The sequence below is a fragment of the Gigantopelta aegis genome, chromosome 4, assembly GCF_016097555.1.
Source record: "Gigantopelta aegis isolate Gae_Host chromosome 4, Gae_host_genome, whole genome shotgun sequence".
NCBI classification, from domain to species: Eukaryota; Metazoa; Mollusca; class Gastropoda; order Neomphalida; family Peltospiridae; genus Gigantopelta; species Gigantopelta aegis.
In genome coordinates, this window is record NC_054702.1 from 118,401,371 (window position 1) to 118,421,468 (window position 20,098).

General features: G+C 40.7%; 1 protein-coding gene across 1 annotated transcript in view; it reads right to left on the reverse strand.

Annotated features, from left to right (window-relative positions):
- Nucleotides 1-20,098, reverse strand: part of LOC121370223 (dynein heavy chain 1, axonemal-like) — a 175,400-nt gene that overhangs the window by 53,140 nt on the left and 102,162 nt on the right. The window contains exons 53-62 of the mRNA XM_041495345.1: nt 16,809-16,980; nt 16,061-16,252; nt 15,126-15,245; nt 14,002-14,127; nt 13,232-13,381; nt 12,234-12,686; nt 11,239-11,370; nt 10,015-10,260; nt 7,083-7,232; nt 3,493-3,687 (exon numbers count right to left, since the gene is read on the reverse strand). Coding sequence (XP_041351279.1) covers nt 3,493-3,687; nt 7,083-7,232; nt 10,015-10,260; nt 11,239-11,370; nt 12,234-12,686; nt 13,232-13,381; nt 14,002-14,127; nt 15,126-15,245; nt 16,061-16,252; nt 16,809-16,980 — 1,936 coding nt within the window. The remainder of the gene's footprint in view (nt 1-3,492; nt 3,688-7,082; nt 7,233-10,014; nt 10,261-11,238; nt 11,371-12,233; nt 12,687-13,231; nt 13,382-14,001; nt 14,128-15,125; nt 15,246-16,060; nt 16,253-16,808; nt 16,981-20,098) is intronic.

A 20,098-nucleotide genomic window follows, 5' to 3' on the forward strand; every position in this document is an offset into this window, starting at 1 on the left:
AAGTGTACCTTGATTTACTGTGGATGCTAGAGAAGTGTACCTTGATTTACTAAATGGCTCTGTCTGCTAGAGAAGTGTATCTTGATTTACTGAATGGCTATCTCTGCTAAAGAAGTGTACCTTGATTTACTGAATGGCTCTGGATGCTAGAGAAGTGTACCTTGATTTACTGAATGGCTCTGTCTGCTAGAGAAGTGTACCTTGATTTACTGAATGGCTCTGGATGCTAGAGAAGTGTACCTTGATTTACTGAATGGCTCTGTCTGCTAGAGAAGTGTACCTTGATTTACTGAATGGCTCTGTCTGCTAGAGAAGTGTACCTTGATTTACTGAATGGCTCTGTCTGCTAGAGAAGTGTATCTTGATTTACTGAATGGCTCTGTCTGCTAGAGAAGTGTACCTTGATTTACTGAATGGCTATGTCTGCTAGAGAAGTGTACCTTGATTTACTGTGGATGCTAGAGAAGTGTACCTTGATTTACTGTGGATGCTAGAGAAGTGTACCTTGATTTAGAAGTGTACTGATTTACTGGGCTCTGTCTGCTAGAGAAGTGTACCTTGATTTACTTGGCTGGATGCTAGAGAAGTGTACTACTGTGGATGCTAGAGAAGTGTACCTTGATTTACTGAATGGCTACTAGAGAAGTGTACCTTGATTTACTGAATGGCTCTGTCTGCTAGAGAAGTGTACCTTGATTTACTGAATGGCTCTGGATGCTAGAGAAGTGTACCTTGATTTACTGAATGGCTCTGTCTGCTAGAGAAGTACTGAGCTAGAGTGTGTACCTTGATTTACTGAATGGCTCTGTCTGCTAGAGAAGTGTACCTTGATTTACTGAATGGCTCTGTCTGCTAGAGAAGTGTACCTTGATTTACTGAATGGCTCTGTCTGCTAGAGAAGTGTATCTTGATTTACTGAGGATGCTAGCAGTGTACCTTGATTTACTAAATGGCTCTGTCTGCTAGAGAAGTGTACCTTGATTTACTGAATGGCTCTGTCTGCTAGAGAAGTGTACCTTGATTTACTGAATGGCTCTGTCTGCTAAAGAAGTGTACCTTGATTTACTGAATGGCTCTGGATGCTAGAGAAGTGTACCTTGATTTACTAAATGGCTCTGTCTGCTAGAGAAGTGTACCTTGATTTACTGAATGGCTCTGTCTGCTAAAGAAGTGTACCTTGATTTACTGTGGATGCTAGAGAAGTGTACCTTGATTTACTGTGGATGCTAGAGAAGTGTACCTTGATTTACTGAATGGCTCTGTCTGCTAGAGAAGTGTACCTTGATTTACTGAATGGCTCTGTCTGCTAGAGAAGTGTACCTTGATTTACTGAATGGCTATGTCTGCTAGAGAAGTGTACCTTGATTTACTGAATGGCTGTCTGCTAGAGAAGTGTACCTTGATTTACTGAATGGCTCTGTCTGCTAGAGAAGTGTACCTTGATTTACTGAATGGCTCTGTCTGCTAGAGAAGTGTACCTTGATTTACTGAATGGCTCTGTCTGCTAGAGAAGTGTACCTTGATTTACTGAATGGCTCTGTCTGCTAGAGAAGTGTACCTTGATTTACTAAATGGCTCTGTCTGCTAGAGAAGTGTACCTTGATTTACTGAATGGCTCTGTCTGCTAGAGAAGTGTACCTTGATTTACTGAATGGCTAGTCTGCTAGAAGTGTACCTTGATTTACTGGCTGGATGCTAGAATGGCTCTGGCTCTGCTAGAGAAGTGTACCTTGATTTACTGAATGGCTCTGTCTGCTAGAGAAGTGTACCTTGATTTACTGAATGGCTCTGTCTGCTAGAGAAGTGTACTTGATTTACTGAATGGCTCTGGATGCTAGAGAAGTGTACCTTGATTTACTGTGGATGCTAGAGAAGTGTACCTTGATTTACTGAATGGCTATGTCTGCTAAAGAAGTGTACCTTGATTTACTGAATGGCTCTGTCTGCTAGAGAAGTGTACCTTGATTTACTGATGGCTCTGCTAGAGAAGTGTACCTTGATTTACTGAATGGCTCTGTCTGCTAGAGAAGTGTACCTTGATTTACTGTGGCTCTGTCTGCTAGAGAAGTGTACCTTGATTTACTGAATGGCTCTGTCTGCTAGAGAAGTGTACCTTGATTTACTGAATGGCTATGTCTGCTAAAGAAGTGTACCTTGATTTACTGAATGGCTCTGTCTGCTAGAGAAGTGTACCTTGATTTACTGCTGGCTGTGCTAGAGAAGTGTACCTTGATTTACTGAATGGCTCTGTCTGCTAGAGAAGTGTACCTTGATTTACTGAGAGAAGTGTAGTGATTTACTGAATGATTTACTGAAGAAGTGCTCTGTCTGCTAGAATGGCTCTGTCTGCTAAGTGTACCTTGATTTACTGAATGGCTCTGTCTGCTAGAGAAGTGTACCTTGATTTACTGAATGGCTCTGTCTGCTAGAGAAGTGTATCTTGATTTACTGAATGGCTCTGTCTGCTAGAGAGAGTGTATCTTGATTTACTCCAGTGTCTGAATGGCTGTCATGTCTGCTAAGAAGGAGTGTACCTTGATTTACTGTGGTCTACCACACTACCCACCGTACAGAGGACGTATTACGCAAGTCATACAGGTCTACCACACTACCCACTGTACAGACCACACTACCCACTGTACAGAGAAAACATTATCTAAATCATAGTTCTACCACACTACCCACTGTACAGAGAAAACATCTAAATCATAGTTCTACCACACTACCCACTGTACAGAGAAAACATTATCTAAATCATAGTTCTACCACACTACCCACTGTACAGAGAAAACATTATGTAAATCATACAGTTCTACCACACTACCCACTGTACAGAGAAAACATTATGTAAATCATACAGTTCTACCACACTACCCACTGTACAGAGAAAACAGTATCTAAATCATACAGTTCTACCACACTACCCACTGTACAGAGAAAACAGTATGCAAATCATACAGTTCTACCACACTACCCACTGTACAGAGAAAACATTATCTAAATCATACAGTTCTACCACACTACCCACTGTACAGAGAAAACATTATGTAAATCATACAGGTCTGCTACCACAATATCCACCAGACTACTCTACTTGGTAGAACATTGTACAAAATCATACAGGTCTGCTACCACAATATCTACCAGATTACTGTACAGAGTAGAACATTGTATAAATCATACAGATCTGCTAGGACAATATCCACCAGACTACTGTACTTAGTAGAACATTGTATAAATCATACAGATCTGCTAGACAATATAAACCAGACTACAGTACTTAGTAGAACATTGTATAAATCATACAGATCTGCTACAACAATATCCACCAGACTACTGTACTTAGTAGAACATCGTATAAATCATACAGATCTGCTAGGACAATATCCACCAGACTACTGTACTTAGTAGAACATTGTATAAATCATACAGATCTGCTAGGACAATATCCACCAGACTACTGTACAGAGTAGAACATAGTATAAATCATACTGATCTGCTACAACAATATCCACCATGTACTGACCTAGGAGAGAGCGTGAAGTTGACGAGTGTCACTTTTGTCGACACCTCTGGCGTGTAGTGTGGGTTTGGAAGTTTGGTTGTGATGTAGAACTTGAAGTCGTCGTGGTATGGAATAACAGCATCTCCCAGCTTGATAACTGTGCTACCTTGTTGTTTGAACGTCTGAAAACAGGCAACATAATGTGTGCTATACAGGTCTACTTGGTAATCAGTCCACCTAACAAATGCTGCGGGTATTGAAGGTCTAAGAAATTACTGTGTGTATAGAACACAGAACAGTTCAGCACAAACAAGAAAATCACATAATTGTTTTCTGTTTATTATACTTGAAACATACCTGTGATCTGGAAAGAAATTCAGGATATATATATAAAAAAATGAAATGTTTATGCATATATAGCTTTCACTGTTACCAACATATGTTGTTGTTGTTTTGTTTGTTGAGTGTATCATCCACCATAATCATCCACCCATACATATTGACAATATCTACACACATAAAAATAAACCCAAACCATCTTCATCGTAGCTATTTGATCCTAGATTTAAAAGATGAATAATATGTCACAGTGGACTTAAGAGAGGTGATTAGTGTAAAAGGATAATATATTAGTTAATCTCTCCTAACAACAGACATTCTGAGAGTACTGCTAAAGCAATACATGTCCCCCATCGAGCTCAAACAATTTCTGTGTCTCTTAAGACCACAGGCGATAACTCTTTGAAAAATGGGTAAATCACCATGAAAATTAACTTCATTTCTAACAGTACATATACAAAAATTCATCTCAATATCTTCAGGCATTGTGAAGAAGAAGAAAGGTCCAGAAACAAATGTCTGACTGGATGAAAACTGTGAAGTAGTCATGGGTGAAAACTGTGTGTGGGAAAAATGCCTTATACTTGCACAGATATCACATACATTCACCTACTTCATGCTTCATACCAAGTGAATAAACAAACACAAGATTGGTGAAAAAAATACTATTAATCTTAATTCTTACACATCCCTTGGTGAAAACAATATGTTTTATTTATGATATCACATGGCAGTAACACAAATGTGTTATAAATTTAAACACATATGATTGGCTGGTATTAGATGATGACCCAGTCACCACAGCCAAATAAGTATACTCTAAATGTACTGATCTGTGATGTAAAGTTAACTTGAAATGGAATGCTTTGTGACACATTTACAGGATATCCATATCATGCTTATGTCCAATTGTCACAAGCTTTAGCATGATAGGAAATGACAGAGAGTTTAATATCTTATTTATTACCCATAATCCATCTTAATTCTCATTCAACTCATTTAGTTGACGTTCCTGTAAGGTTATAGTGTGCCAATCAATGATGTCATCATGTCACGTTGAAGTGCTACGTCCCACTTGGCATTCTAGTGGGACGTATCACTTTGATATGTACAAAGACATATTTAACCATATGGGTAATAAAAGTTAATTTCAAGCACAAATGCAGTAAATAGGTTTTAGTTGGAAAAGAAGTTAAAATGTATTTTAAACCTGGTTTTGGATAACAGAATACTACAGTAATGTTAGATACCTTAAAGGGTGTATACTACCAAATCAAATACCACTGACAACAATGTATGTGGCTAAAACTCCTACCTAAAGCATAGCAATCGACATAAACACCACAGATATAAATATTACCACCCCTCACTCTTAAAGTGAATCAGAAAAAAATGGGGGTGAAGCTGCTTATTTCAGAGATAACGGGTAGCATCTATGACTACCCTAGTTCCGCATAAAATTTGAGTACTTTTTTTTAACAGGTTTCAAGCACAAGGCTAATTGACACAGTGGTACTAGATGAAATAAAATTGCATACATTTTTTGCCCAGATGAAACACCCAATACATTCACATTTATCACAGGATTTGTGGTGTGAACTTCTCTATCAAAAGTTTGGTGCACCACGAACTTTGACCCAGCCAGAAGTTATTTGGTTTAGTACTACCTTACAACTCATTTTAAAACGTATCCCCCACCCCATTTTTGTTCAATAGATTTGTTTTGAAACAAATTGTTGTAAGATAAATTAACAACCACTTATGTAGTAATCTATATATGTCCCATGCATAAATTCCATCATAATGTGATTAAACATGCTTATTCAATATTCTAATGCCATGAAGTGGGAGAACAACTCTGTGACATCATGACTGATTTATGAAGTCATTCTCGGATAACATACTTACACGGCCCAGCTTTGTCAAATGGAAAGAATATGCATGTTGAACACAATGTCATTACATATTTAGACGTAAAAACATTTAGATTATTAATATTTCTCATTATTGAAACCTGTTCAGTAACAGCGATCTGCATCAGTCTTCAGATACAAATGTAATCGCAACATGTTAGGGTTTACTTTGATTACACATATTTGAATTTTAAACCGTTATTGGAAATGATTCAATTAATAACAATTTTTAACAAATGTTTTTCTTATCAATTATTGACCATCATTGAGGGCAATATCAGGTTTTATGGACTGAAGAAATTGATATTGCCCGAAATAAGGTCAATAATTGTTTTATTACACAATAAAATCCATTAACTCATACATTACTGCTTTATTTATCAGAATTGAAATACGCTAATTCTTATAACTTCCCACAAAATGCGTTCTAACTAATGAGATTTAATGACGTCAAGTAATCCTATGATGATGTATGACAAGCAGAGGAATGAGGAAATAAACAGCTGAAACATTACCAAAACTGAAGTTAAATTAGAGACACTATGACCAGCAAGAGTGTCAAAATCATATTAATAACAAAGTAAAAACCAAAATATAATAAATCTGTACAGACATTTAAACTGAATAGTTACTGATTACCTCCAAATGCATTTTTTATTTGTAACAAAATCCTGAGAGTGCCGATTCCAACTGCATTTTGATGTATCATGTATGTTTCTAAATCTATAAGATATTCCTAACACAATTTGACAATTACTGACCTTGTCTTTGTTGTATTTGCAGAATTAAACTCAGTATGAATAAAGTTATTTTTTTGTTGAAGGACAGCAAAGCATTTTGTCACAAGCGTGTGGTTGTTTACATTAGAATTAGCAGACTGACGTTGCATTATGCTACCTACTCATTAATTGGATAGAATTTTGTCTCATCTTTAATTTCAATGGTTAAATCTCCCAGAGCAATATCACTTTTCATTGGACCGATGGGACCATCTCATGACAATATCACAATTTACAGAAAGTCATGTGACTGGTTTTTGACCAATAAAAATACCAATATATTTTCATTATGTAATAATTTCAATAAACTATAGGCATAGGTAAGTTACCACATTCCAGCACTTAAATTAAACAATTTAAAAGAGCCCCGTTTTACAAAATGATCTTATCACTAAGAGTATCTATGTACATAACTACCTTATGCACTTAAAGTGATGTTGGTGCTGAGATCACTTTGTAAAACAGGGCCAGCCCTGGAATATGTATGGGAATGGATTATCAGTTTAAAATCATTACCTACATGACGACCATCAGGTCAATGTTTACCTGTCTCAGGAGGATGGGCTCCAAGGCAGGGTCAAGCTCAGTGTCAATGTTCTCCAGAAGACATGGTTTGCCAAATCGCACAGCATTTTCTAGACTTCGGAGGAAATCTCTGTCAGACAGTTTGATCACATCGATAGAATTGTCACGTTCCTGAAAGTAATAACATTAACAATGAAACTCAAAGATGGCAAATAAAGTGTTAATTTGGTTTTGTTTCCCAGTAATGACTGATAAAATGCTTCAAATACTCTATAGACAGTGCATAAGAAGCAGATCACAGCTAATGGTCGTGTTCACTTGCAATACTTCACTGGAATCAATCACCCAGCAGATCATGCATCTCAAAGCCATGTCCGACACCCAGCAGATCATGCATCTCAAAGCCATGTCCGACACCCAGCAGATCAGGCATCTCAAAGCCATGTCCGACACCCAGCAGATCACGCATCTCAAAGCCATGTCCGACACCCAGCAGATCATGCATCTCAAAGCCATGTCTGACACCCAGCAGATCATGCATCTCAAAGCCATGTCCGACACCCAGCAGAAAGCAATGTCCGACACCCAGCAATCTCAAAGCCATGTCCAACACCCAGCAGATCATGCATCTCAAAGCCATGTCCGACACCCAGCAGATCACGCATCTCAAAGCCATGTCCGACACCCAGCAGATCAATGTCCGACACCCAGCAGATCAGGCATCTCAAAGCCATGTCTGACACCCAGCAGATCAGGCATCTCAAAGCTATGTCCGACACCCAGCAGATCATGCATCTCAAAGCCATGTCCGACACCCAGCAGATCAATGATCTCAAAGCCATGTCTGACACCCAGCAGATCAGGCATCTCGAAGCCATGTCCGACACCCAGCAGATCAATGATCTCAAAGCCATGTCCGACACCCAGCAGATCACGCATCTCGAAGCCATGTCCGACACCCAGCAGATCATGCATCTCGAAGCCATGTCCGACACCCAGCAGATCAATGATCTCAAAGCCATGTCCGACACCCAGCAGATCACGCATCTCAAAGCCATGTCCGACACCCAGCAGATCAATGATCTCAAAGCCATGTCCGACACCCAGCAGATCAATGATCTCAAAGCCATGTCCGACACCCAGCAGATCAGGCATCTCAAAGCCATGTCCGACACCCAGCAGATCATGCATCTCAAAGCCATGTCCGACACCCAGCAGATCATGCATCTCAAAGCCATGTCCGACACCCAGCAGATCATGCATCTCAAAGCCATGTCCGACACCCAGCAGATCATGCATCTCAAAGCCATGTCCGACACCCAACAGATCAGGCATCTCAAAGCCATGTCCGACACCCAGCAGAAAGCCATGTCTGACACCCAGCAGATCAGGCATCTCAAAGCCATGTCCGACACCCAGCAGATCATGCATCTCAAAGCCATGTCCGACACCCAGCAGATCATGCATCTCAAAGCCATGTCCGACACCCAGCAGATCATGCATCTCAAAGCCATGTCCGACACCCAGCAGAAAGCCATGTCTGACACCCAGCAGATCAGGCATCTCAAAGCCATGTCCGACACCCAGCAGATCATGCATCTCAAAGCCATGTCCGACACCCAGCAGATCATGCATCTCAAAGCCATGTCCGACACCCAGCAGATCACGCATCTCAAAGCCATGTCCGACACCCAGCAGATCACGCATCTCAAAGCCATGTCCGACACCCAACAGATCAGGCATCTCAAAGCCATGTCCGACACCCAGCAGAAAGCCATGTCTGACACCCAGCAGATCAGGCATCTCAAAGCCATGTCCGACACCCAGCAGATCTTGCATCTCAAAGCCATGTCCGACACCCAGCAGAAAGCCATGTCCGACACCCAGCAGATCAGGCATCTCGAAGCCATGTCCGACACCCAGCAGATCAGGCATCTCGAAGCCATGTCCGACACCCAGCAGATCAGGCATCTCGAAGCCATGTCCGACACCCAGCAGATCACGCATCTCAAAGCCATGTCCGACACCCAGCAGATCAATGATCTCAAAGCCATGTCCGACACCCAGCAGAAAGCCATGTCCGACACCCAGCAGATCATGCATCTCAAAGCCATGTCCGACACCCAGCAGATCAATGATCTCAAAGCCATGTCCGACACCCAGCAGAAAGCCATGTCTGACACCCAGCAGAAAGCCATGTCTGACACCCAGCAGATCAGGCATCTCAAAGCCATGTCCGACACCCAGCAGATCATGCATCTCAAAGCCATGTCCGACACCCAGCAGATCATGCATCTCAAAGCCATGTCCAACACCCAGCAGATCATGCATCTCAAAGCCATGTCCGACACCCAGCAGATCATGCATCTCAAAGCCATGTCTGACACCCAGCAGAAAGCCATGTCTGACACCCAGCAGATCAGGCATCTCAAAGCCATGTCCGACACCCAGCAGATCATGCATCTCAAAGCCATGTCCGACACCCAGCAGATCATGCATCTCAAAGCCATGTCCAACACCCAGCAGATCATGCATCTCAAAGCCATGTCCGACACCCAGCAGATCATGCATCTCAAAGCCATGTCCGACACCCAGCAGATCAGGCATCTCAAAGCCATGTCCGACACCCAGCAGATCATGCATCTCAAAGCCATGTCCGACACCCAGCAGAAAGCCATGTCTGACACCCAGCAGATCATGCATCTCAAAGCCATGTCCGACACCCAGCAGATCATGCATTTCAAAGCCATGTCCGACACCCAGCAGATCATGCATCTCAAAGCCATGTCCGACACCCAACATTAAATGTGTACTTCTGTAATTGAGCATCAAATATTTGTAATCAGTCATCAAATATAAAAATAATACAAAGCTGTGACTGTATGAGAGGTGTATGCTATGGGACTAAGTTTCCTGTGAGAGGTATAACACAAGATGACTGAAGCCTCCTCACCATGTTTTTCACCCACTTGTTGGCCTGGCCCTGTGGGTCGATGAAGAGTGGCCAGCGGCTGGAGAACTGGACGATGACCCCGTTCTCCACCGACAGACTGTCTTTAGGCAGACCGGCGATCTGCCAGTTGCGCACTTTGACCGGGTCGCTCATCGTGGAGACGAGTGTTGGGTCCTCTGTCCGCGGCACCTTGAACTTATCCAGCTCCACAATCCACTCCGCTTGCATATCAGCACGATATTCACCCTGGAACAAGATACTGACATGGTAGAGAAAACTTGATATTCATCTAGTTGCACAATTCATAAAATACAGAAGTCGAACATTAGAAAACATATCAAAATCTTGTCTAACACAAGATACATCTTTTCATGTAAATATACTACTGTGCCTGTATATAAGATAAACCAAAGTGTACTGACAAGGATGTTAGACCTCAAACATATAGACATTTATATGGTAACATAATATGACAGTGATTCATGAGTGCATGTCATCACAACTGTACTTATTCCAGTGAGCATTATCCGGTGCTGGTTTTTGATGTAGTAAACTAGTCTAGGAGTGGCAGTCCCCTTTGTGGCAGTGCAAGAGTGATGAAATATCCATATCACAGTACGGGATCTCCTTGAGAGTGGCTGTCGTCCTACAGACAAGGCACTAGATAGAGATTCATGGAATCAACCACTATTTTGCCAAATGCCCATTGGACTGCTTTGAGCAGATATACGACGTTAATCATGTATTATGGTTCTGTCATTCAGGTATATGTGATGTGTTCAGATACATTACATTACATTACATTACATTACATTACATTACATTACATTACAGATAATCTATATCATTTTGTGTTAACATAATAACGCATTTTCTTACACACCCCTTGGTGAGAACACAATGTATTATTTTTGATAACACATGGATGTTTACACATGTACATGTGTTAACAATTTCAAGACATATGACTGGCTGTTCCTAATTGATGACCAGGTCACCACTACCATACATCCTATGAAAAACTACACAATGGAAATTGATTACATTGAGACGTATAGTTAACCTGACAATCCTGGAATAATACATTCATGTCTGTTAGATATCGTTTATTTCACAACTCATTGTTTAAAAACATATCAAACTCGCTTTCGCTCGTTAAAACAACTTGTTGTGAAATAAATGGTATCTAACTCATGTATTATTCTGTATATAAACCAAACCCACTGAAAATGGTCCGAGGTAGGCGATGAATCCTGATGAAATGAGAACGTCGCCCACAATGTTGTCAATGATGTTCTCGAGCCGCTCGACCGATTCCTTCCATCTCTCCTTCTCGTCAGCCAGACCACCAATCAACTAGAGAACAAGAAAACACCAACACCTTGTCAGTACCCACTGAACACACAATCAAACCATACAGCCACTTGACAACTTGTAGTGGTACAGTTACAGTGGTACTTAAACATCACAGACATTATGCAACACTAATTTATTTCAGTAACAGTAACTATGATTATTGTCAGTAAGTTGTAATCCCTGCTAATTGAAATGTACGTTTTACACAAAATACAATCCCAATTATTCAATATACATGTAATTATTTTTTTCAACTGAAAATAAAAACAAAAAAGCCTGAAAACATTTATAATTAAAAACAACAATGTTAGTAAATTTGACAGGTCAGATAAATTAAAAATCACAGATGGCACATTTAAGGCCCCCTCCCACCAAAAAAAAGGTCATGCGTCTGGTCAGACCAAAGTTTCAGATTGTGATGCAGCAATGCAGCTTTTTTTTCTTTTCTTTTTTTAAAAGCATGGATTGCACAGATAAGGTGGGTATATTTGATACCGAAATAAGGGGCACATTTAAATCAGAATGCACGTCCTAGTTCATGTGCGATGGCATTTTGGCTCCAAATGTGGTTTTACATGTACGTCATAGCAAAAATCTGTCATACCGCGGGAGAAAAAAGAAAAAAGGTGGATGCCAGAGGGTCAAAATCAGTATATGCTCTGACCAGAGACAAGAAATTTATTTTGTTTGTCCTAACACAATAGTGACATGTAAGTGTTTTAAATTTGAGGGAATTTTGTTTATGTATATTAAATGTAGATATAGCTTAGAGAAGACCATATGGGAGACCAGTCTCTATTTGTACTGAATGTGTCAGAGTCTTTCAATACAGATTATTATTACTATAAATGTGATTCGCTAACCTTGTCAGCCCTGGTGAGTCTGCCCTCGCACTCGGCACACTTGAACTCGAGATCTTCCTTCTTGCGCACGCAGTCGTCGTACTTGGCCTGCAGAGTCGCGATGCCATCCTCCACCTCCTGCAGCCTTGCCTTTGCCTCATCCAGGATGCGCTGCGTCTCTGCCAGTTCCTCCTGGGCGACGCGCAGCTTCTCCCGCTTGGGTGCCACACCCTTGGCTACGAAATGGTACTTGTGCATGGCGCGCACCCATTGGCAGATGGATGTACAGGCTTTGGACACCTTGGCGATGTTGGCCGGCTGGAAGGCGTCGTCGTCGATGTACGGCTGGATGCGCTTGATGGCCTCGTCGGGGATGTTGTCCTTGTCATACTTGAAGAGACTCTCGAGGAACTTGCCCGGGTCCTGCAGCAGAGCCTTGCCTGGCTCCCAGTAGTCATCCACCTTGACGCCCGGCTGGAACCACACAACACAGTGACTAACTACTTCATTGTAACATAATCATCTCTAATCAAATAGCAATCATGCTGCAAATGTCATTAAAAGTTAAAGTTTGTTTTGTTTAACGACACCACTAGAGCACATTCATTTATTATGGATGTCAAACATTTGGTAATTTTGACATATGGTCTTAGAGGAAATCTGCTACATTTTTTTTATTAGTAGCCAGGAATCTTATATGCACCATCCCACAAATAGGACAGCACATACCGTGGCCGTTGATATACTAGTCGCAGTATACTGACTGGAATGAGAAATAGCCCAATGGGCCCACTGACAGGGATTGATCATAGACAAACCCGTGCTTTACCACTGGACTACGTCCCGCCCACATATATGATGAAGTAAGTTAAGTTACTGAAATAGATGATTTTAGTTTTTACCATATATTCTTTCACATATCATTTCTGGTCACACACATCAATTAACTTTTCGAGTTTAAGAAAGCTCTATTTTAATATGCGTATCGTGAAATCGACTGTTGGCGACTGATGACAAACCTTGTCTCCAGGGATTCGTTTTGGCTTCACAGACTTCATGATGCTGACCGCCTCAATGACCATGCGCACGCCATCAGGGGGTCGTTGCAGCGCACGCACCTCCACCACGTCAGTCTTGTTGAGAGACTTCAAACTGGCGAGGGCAGCATCCTGAAAACAGTCACATGTACATACAAACAAAACACTCATCTTACTATATATAAACAAACAAATAAAAAACTCTTCATAATATTATTTTCTTTTGAAAAAGCATACATTTAATTAATTTTTGTAAATTACCATATCATAAATTTGTTTGTTTAATAAGTTATATTCATTACTGGAAAATAACCCGAATTACATTTTTACCTTTAACATATTTGTTACAACTTTAAGCATAAATGATATCATACAATTATCTCTGGTGTTCCTGACACTAGTTTTTGTATTTTACTGTTATTTGAGCCAGTACATCAGGCCTGGTGCTTATAAACCTTTTAGAGTCTAGACTCGAGACTCTAATAGTCTGAGACAGTAACGTCATGACAACGCCATATAAACTGTATGTGTGTGACCTCATTAGACTCGAGACTCTAATAGAGTTTGAGACAGTAACGTCATGACAACGCCATACAAACTGTATGTGTGTGACCTCATTAGACTCGAGACTCTAATAGAGTCTGAGACGGTAATGTCATGGTAACGCCATACAAACTGTATGTGTGTGACCTCATTAAAGATTGAGTCTGGACTGTAAAAGTTTTATAAGCACGGGCCCCACAGGGACTAACCAGAGCAGGGAGGGCTTCATTGAGGTCACGCTGTGCATCATCAGCGATTGCCTGAGTCTCCTTTGCCTTCACCGAGGCTTGAGCCTCTTCCTTCTGCACTATAGCTTTTGTCTCTTCTGCCACAGCCTGCAAATATCAAGACACAACTATCACAGCCTGCAAATATCAACACACAACTATCACAGCCTGCAAATATCAACACACAACTATCACAGCCTGCAAATATCAACACACAACTATCACAGCCTGTAAATATCAACACACAACTATCACAGCCTGTAAATATCAACACACAACTATCACAGCCTGCAAATATCAACACACAACTATCACAGCCTGCAAATATGAATACAAAACTAACAGTTTGCAAATATCAATACACAACTATCACAGCCTGTAAATATCAACACACAACTATCAGTTTGCAAATATCAACACACAACTATCACAGCCTGCAAATATCAAAACACAACTATCACAGCCTGCAAATATCAACAAACAACTCTCACAGCCTGCTAATATCAACACACAACTATCACAGCCTGCAAATATGAATACAAAACTAACAGTTTGCAAATATCAACACACAACTATCACAGCCTGCAAATATCAAAACACAACTATCACAGCCTGCAAATATCAACACACAACTATCACAGCCTGCAAATATCAAAACAACTATCACAGCCTGCAAATATGAATACAAAACTAACAGTTTGCAAATATCAATACACAACTATCACAGCCTGTAAATATCAACACACAACTATCAGTTTGCAAATATCAACACACAACTATCACAGCCTGTAAATATCAACACACAACTATCAGTTTGCAAATATCAACACACAACTATCACAGCCTGCAAATATCAACACACAACTATCAGTTTGCAAATATCAACACACAACTATCACAGCCTGCAAATATCAACACACAACTATCAGTTTGCAAATATCAACACACAACCATCACAGCCTGCTAATATCGGTATACAACTATCTCAGCACTAGTATGCTAATGTGAACATAAAACTATCACATTCAGAACAGTTTAACATCTGAAAGTCACTGTATTCACATTAATAGTCCAGCAATCGATGTAGAGAACTCCAATGGACTTACAGTGTCTACAGAGATCTTCTCCATGGTTTGTATGGACTCCTTGACAGCTTCCTCCAATAGCGGGCGCATCGTCGCCAGCTCTTCCTGCAGCTTAGCAACCTCATCAGCTGTGGTCAGCAGCTACACAGACAAGCAACAACAATATACAATACATCTACTCAAATCAAGTGGTAATAACTGATGGAGCAATCAAAACATTTCATAATATATAATAAAACGCATGACAAGCCATCAGTTTTGCTGAAACTGCTATAAAAATCTTCATTAAATTATGTATATTCTTAGCACTGTCTAAATTAGTACTTGACTTGTATACAAAAAAACAAAAACAAAAAACAATTTAACATTGGTGTAAACTGAAAATATAATTTAGTTATTGTTTTAAATTTTCTACTTTGACATCTAAAAGAATATTACAACACAGAATATCAACACAATAGCCTAGTTCACAAGATTTATCAATATTTTTTCACATTTTCTACCATGACAACTAAAACATTACAACACAGAAAATATCAAATAAATAAAGTTTGTTTTGTTTAATGACACCACTGGAGCACATTGACTAATAAATCATCAGCTATTGGATGCCAAACATTTGGTAATTCTGACTCGTAGTCATCAGAGGAAACCCGCTACATTTTTCCTAATGCAGCAAGGGATCTTTTATATGCACTTGCCCACAGACAGCAAAGTACATACCAAGGCATTTATCCAGTTGTGGTGCACTGGTTCTAACAAGAAAAAATCCAATCAGCTTAATGGATCCTACCGAGGTGGTTCAATCCTGCAACGCAAGCACCTCGTGCGAGCACTCAACCGACTGAGCTAAATCCCGCCCCCCACCCCCAGAGAGTATCAAAACAGTTATGACATTTGACAAACTTCAATAGCATGTGAATAAACAAAGGTAAACATGTTAAAAATAAGCAAACCTTGTCTAGACCAGTCTTGAGTCGTTTCCGTGATGTGTTCAGTTCCATTTTCTTCATCCCAACCAACTTGGAGAAGATTCCCAGTAGCTCGAGGTAACTTGTTGGTGTCACGTAGTTGTAGCGAGACAACTCAGCGAGGAAACGCTTTGAATTCTGGGCTACAGACTGGTGGATTTCCTGACATACGGATACCTAAAACAACATAGCATGTTATAGAATGAGCTCAGTATATCAAATGAAGGACAGAGTGCCACACTATTATTGTTATTACTATAATCGTCTTCTTTTTCTTGCAACACTAAATTCACATTTTTCACTTTAACATGCAATCAGATGAACATTCATTGATGCAACTACAAAACTTACAGTTTGTGAGAAATGGGTTTAAATGTGAAAACTTAACATTGAAATTAAACACCAAAGTTGATACCGCTGCTGGAAAAGTAACAACTATATATTGCCTTTTGACTTTATCAAGTAAAGGCAATAACAGTTTTTAAAAAAGAGAAAACAAACGTAACTTTTAAAAATAGATACTGATTTAGAACATACACAAATACTGAAATCTTCTGGCACAATATAAATCACTTAATACACAGGTAGAGTAAAAAAAACCTTATTATTACAAGCAACTTGCACATAACTTTAAAACTTTTTACTGTTAGCACTTAAGAGATAAAAGCTAACAAACTAAAATTCATCTAGTGGCCATGTGTTTAGTTATTTTGTAATTATTCAACTATCTCACCAGGCCATTAAGAACTTCATCGGAACTGTCAAGATCTGGAATATCTCCGAGGAATCGGAGCGCCACTGACTTGAGGGCATCCTCCGGCCACTCACTGAACCACTCTATAGTGCAGCAGTTTACCAGGGCTGGGAACTGACGAAGACGAGAACGGAACACTTCGCCCAGAGGACTGAAAGCAAAATATAACAAATGTGTATATGACTTATGACACCAGTGGTTAGTTAATATATAACGTACCTCATGGTTATCACTGTACGGAGGTTACTGCTCACTCTCATGGTGTACTGGGAGAAGAGGTTTGTATATCACTTATGACACCAGTGGTTAGTTAATATATACTACTCAAAAGAATTTAAGGGTCAAAAATTTATAACCAAATAAGTTTCAGAGTGTATTAGATTGATGATGTAAACTACACCAAAATTTTTATTTATTGTTCCATATTTACAAAAAACCCAGAAATAAACGTCACTGTATACAAGAAAGTAACATAACATGCTGTCAAAGTTGAAGGTTGTCAAACATGGATTTTACACATTAGAACATTCGTTTAATAGTGTGTGAATCCACCCCTGGCGCGAATACACTCGACACATCGTTGCCTCATGCTGTTGATCAGACGTCTGAAGAACTCTTGGGGAATGGCCTGCCACTCTGCCATAAGAAGTTGACCCAGATCATGAAGGTTGGCCGGAGGGGCATGGTTATCCCGAACTCTCTTACCTATTTCGTCCCAGGCGTGCTCTATTGGGGCCAAGTCAGGCGAATATGCTGGCCAATCCATCCTGGTGATACCTTGTTGTCTGAGAAAGTCCGTTACCACCCTGGCGCGGTGGGGTCTGGCATTGTCATCCTGCAGAACTGCCCCACCGCCAATCTGCTGAAGGCCTGGGAGAACCAACGGCCGGATAATCTCATTCAGATAGCGGATTCCATTCAGATTGCCATCCACCACATAGAGGGGGGTCCTGTGGTGGATAGAGATGCCGCCCCACACCATGACGCTGCCACCACCGAACCGGTGACGTTGTCTAACGTTAACGTCAGCGAAGCGCTCCCCAGGACGTCTGTAGACACAAACCCGACCGTCGTTGGACTGGAGACTAAACCTGGACTCATCAGTGACCATCACTCTACCCCACTGAACACGTTGCCACCGCAGATGAAGTGTGCACCAGTGATGTCTGGCCGTTCTGTGACGTGGTAGGAGTGGTGGTCGAACAGCCTGGCGACGGCAGCGTAGATTATTGGCTCTCAGACGATTGCGTATGGTTTGATCAGACACTCGAGTTCCAGTCGCAGTCCGCAGATTGTCATGAAATCAGCGTGCAGTGGTTGTGCGTTGACGTAGAGCCATATTGGTGATGTAGCGGTCCTCTCTATTTGTAGTGCTTCGGGGTCTTCCCGAACGTGGACGATTTCGAACAGAATTCGTTGCTTGGTACCGTTGCCACAGTCGGCCAACGACACTCTGACTGACACCAAGTCTCAGAGCAACATTTCTTTGCGTATTGCCATCCTGAAGCCAAGCAATAGCCCTTCCTCGATCTTCGATAGTCAGTTGAAGTCGTACCATTGTCGAATTTGGAGTGTGCACCGTACACGAACGCAAGCTCCAATTATACGGAAATTCAGCATTGGGAACATGGAATACACGTGCAAAGCTTGCAAATGAAGCGCTTTGTGAAAAAGCAAGTTATGGGCACTTAGCAGACCTTTCGCTTTCGCCCTAATTTACGTGCAAATGTAAGCATGTTTTCGCCATTAGAACTAGTCGACAGTGTCAATGACAGTGGATTTTAATTCATTTATGGGTTGCTTAGACCCACTTTCGTCAAAATGGAACAATACCATGCGTGACATTATGGTCTAGCTAATATAATTGACATTCAGAAAATAATGTCGAAAATATCGTCTGACCCTTAAATTCTTTTGAGTAGTATATAACGTACCTCATGGTTATCACCGTACGGAGGTTACTGCTCACTCTCTTGGTGTACTGGGAGAAGAGGTTTGTATATGACTTATGACACCAGTGGTTAGTTAATATATAAGTTACCTCATGGTTATCACCGTACGGAGGTTACTGCTCACTCTCTTGGTGTACTGGGAGAAGAGGTTTGTATATGACTTATGACACCAGTGGTTAGTTAATATATAAGTTACCTCATGGTTATCACTGTATGGAGGTTACTGCGCACTCTCTTGGTGTACTGGGAGAAGAGGTTTGTATATGACTTATGACACCAGTGGTTAGTTAATATATAACGTACCTCATGGTTATCACTGTATGGAGGTTACTGCACACTCTCTTGGTGTACTGGGAGAAGAGGTTTGTATATTACTTATTACACCAGTGGTTAGTTAATATATAAGTTACCTCATGGTTATCACTGTATGGAGGTTACTGCGCACTCTCTTGGTGTACTGGGAGTAGAGGTTTGGTTAGTTAATATATAACTTACCTCATGGTTATCACTGTATGGAGGTTACTGCGCATTCTCTTGGTGTGGGAGAAAAGGTTTGGTTAGTTAATATATAACTTACCTCATGGTCATCATGTATGGAGGTTACTGCGCACTCTCTTGGTGTATTGGGAGAAGAGGTTTGTATAGGACTTATGACACCAGTGGTTAGTTAATATATAACTTACCTCATGGTTATCACTGTATCACTGCATGGAGGTTACTGTGCATTCTCTTGGTGTACTGGGAGAAGAGGTTTGTAGATGACTTATGACACCAGTGGTTAGTTAATATAGAACTTACCTCATGGTTATCACTGTATGGAGGTTACTGCTCACTCTCTTGGTGTATTGGGAGAAGAGGTTTGTATATGACTTGTTACACCAGTGGTTAGTTAATATATAAGTTAACTCATGGTTATCACCATATGGAGGTTACTGCTCACTCTGTTGGTGTACTGGGAGAAGAGGTTTGTATATGACTTGTTACACCAGTAGTTAGTTAATATATAAGTTACCTCATGGTTATCACCGTATGGAGGTTACTGCTCACTCTCTTGGTGTATTGGGAGAAGAGGTTTGTATATGACTTATGACACCAGTGGTTAGTTAATATATAAACGTACCTCATGGTTATCACTGTATGGAGGTTACTGCTCACTCTCTTGGTGTATTGGGAGAAGAGGTTTGTATATGACTTGTTACACCAGTGGTTAGTTAATATATAAGTTACCTCATGGTTATCACTGTATGGAGGTTACTGCGCACTCTCTTGGTGTACTGGGAGAAGAGGTTTGTATATGACTTATGACACCAGTGGTTA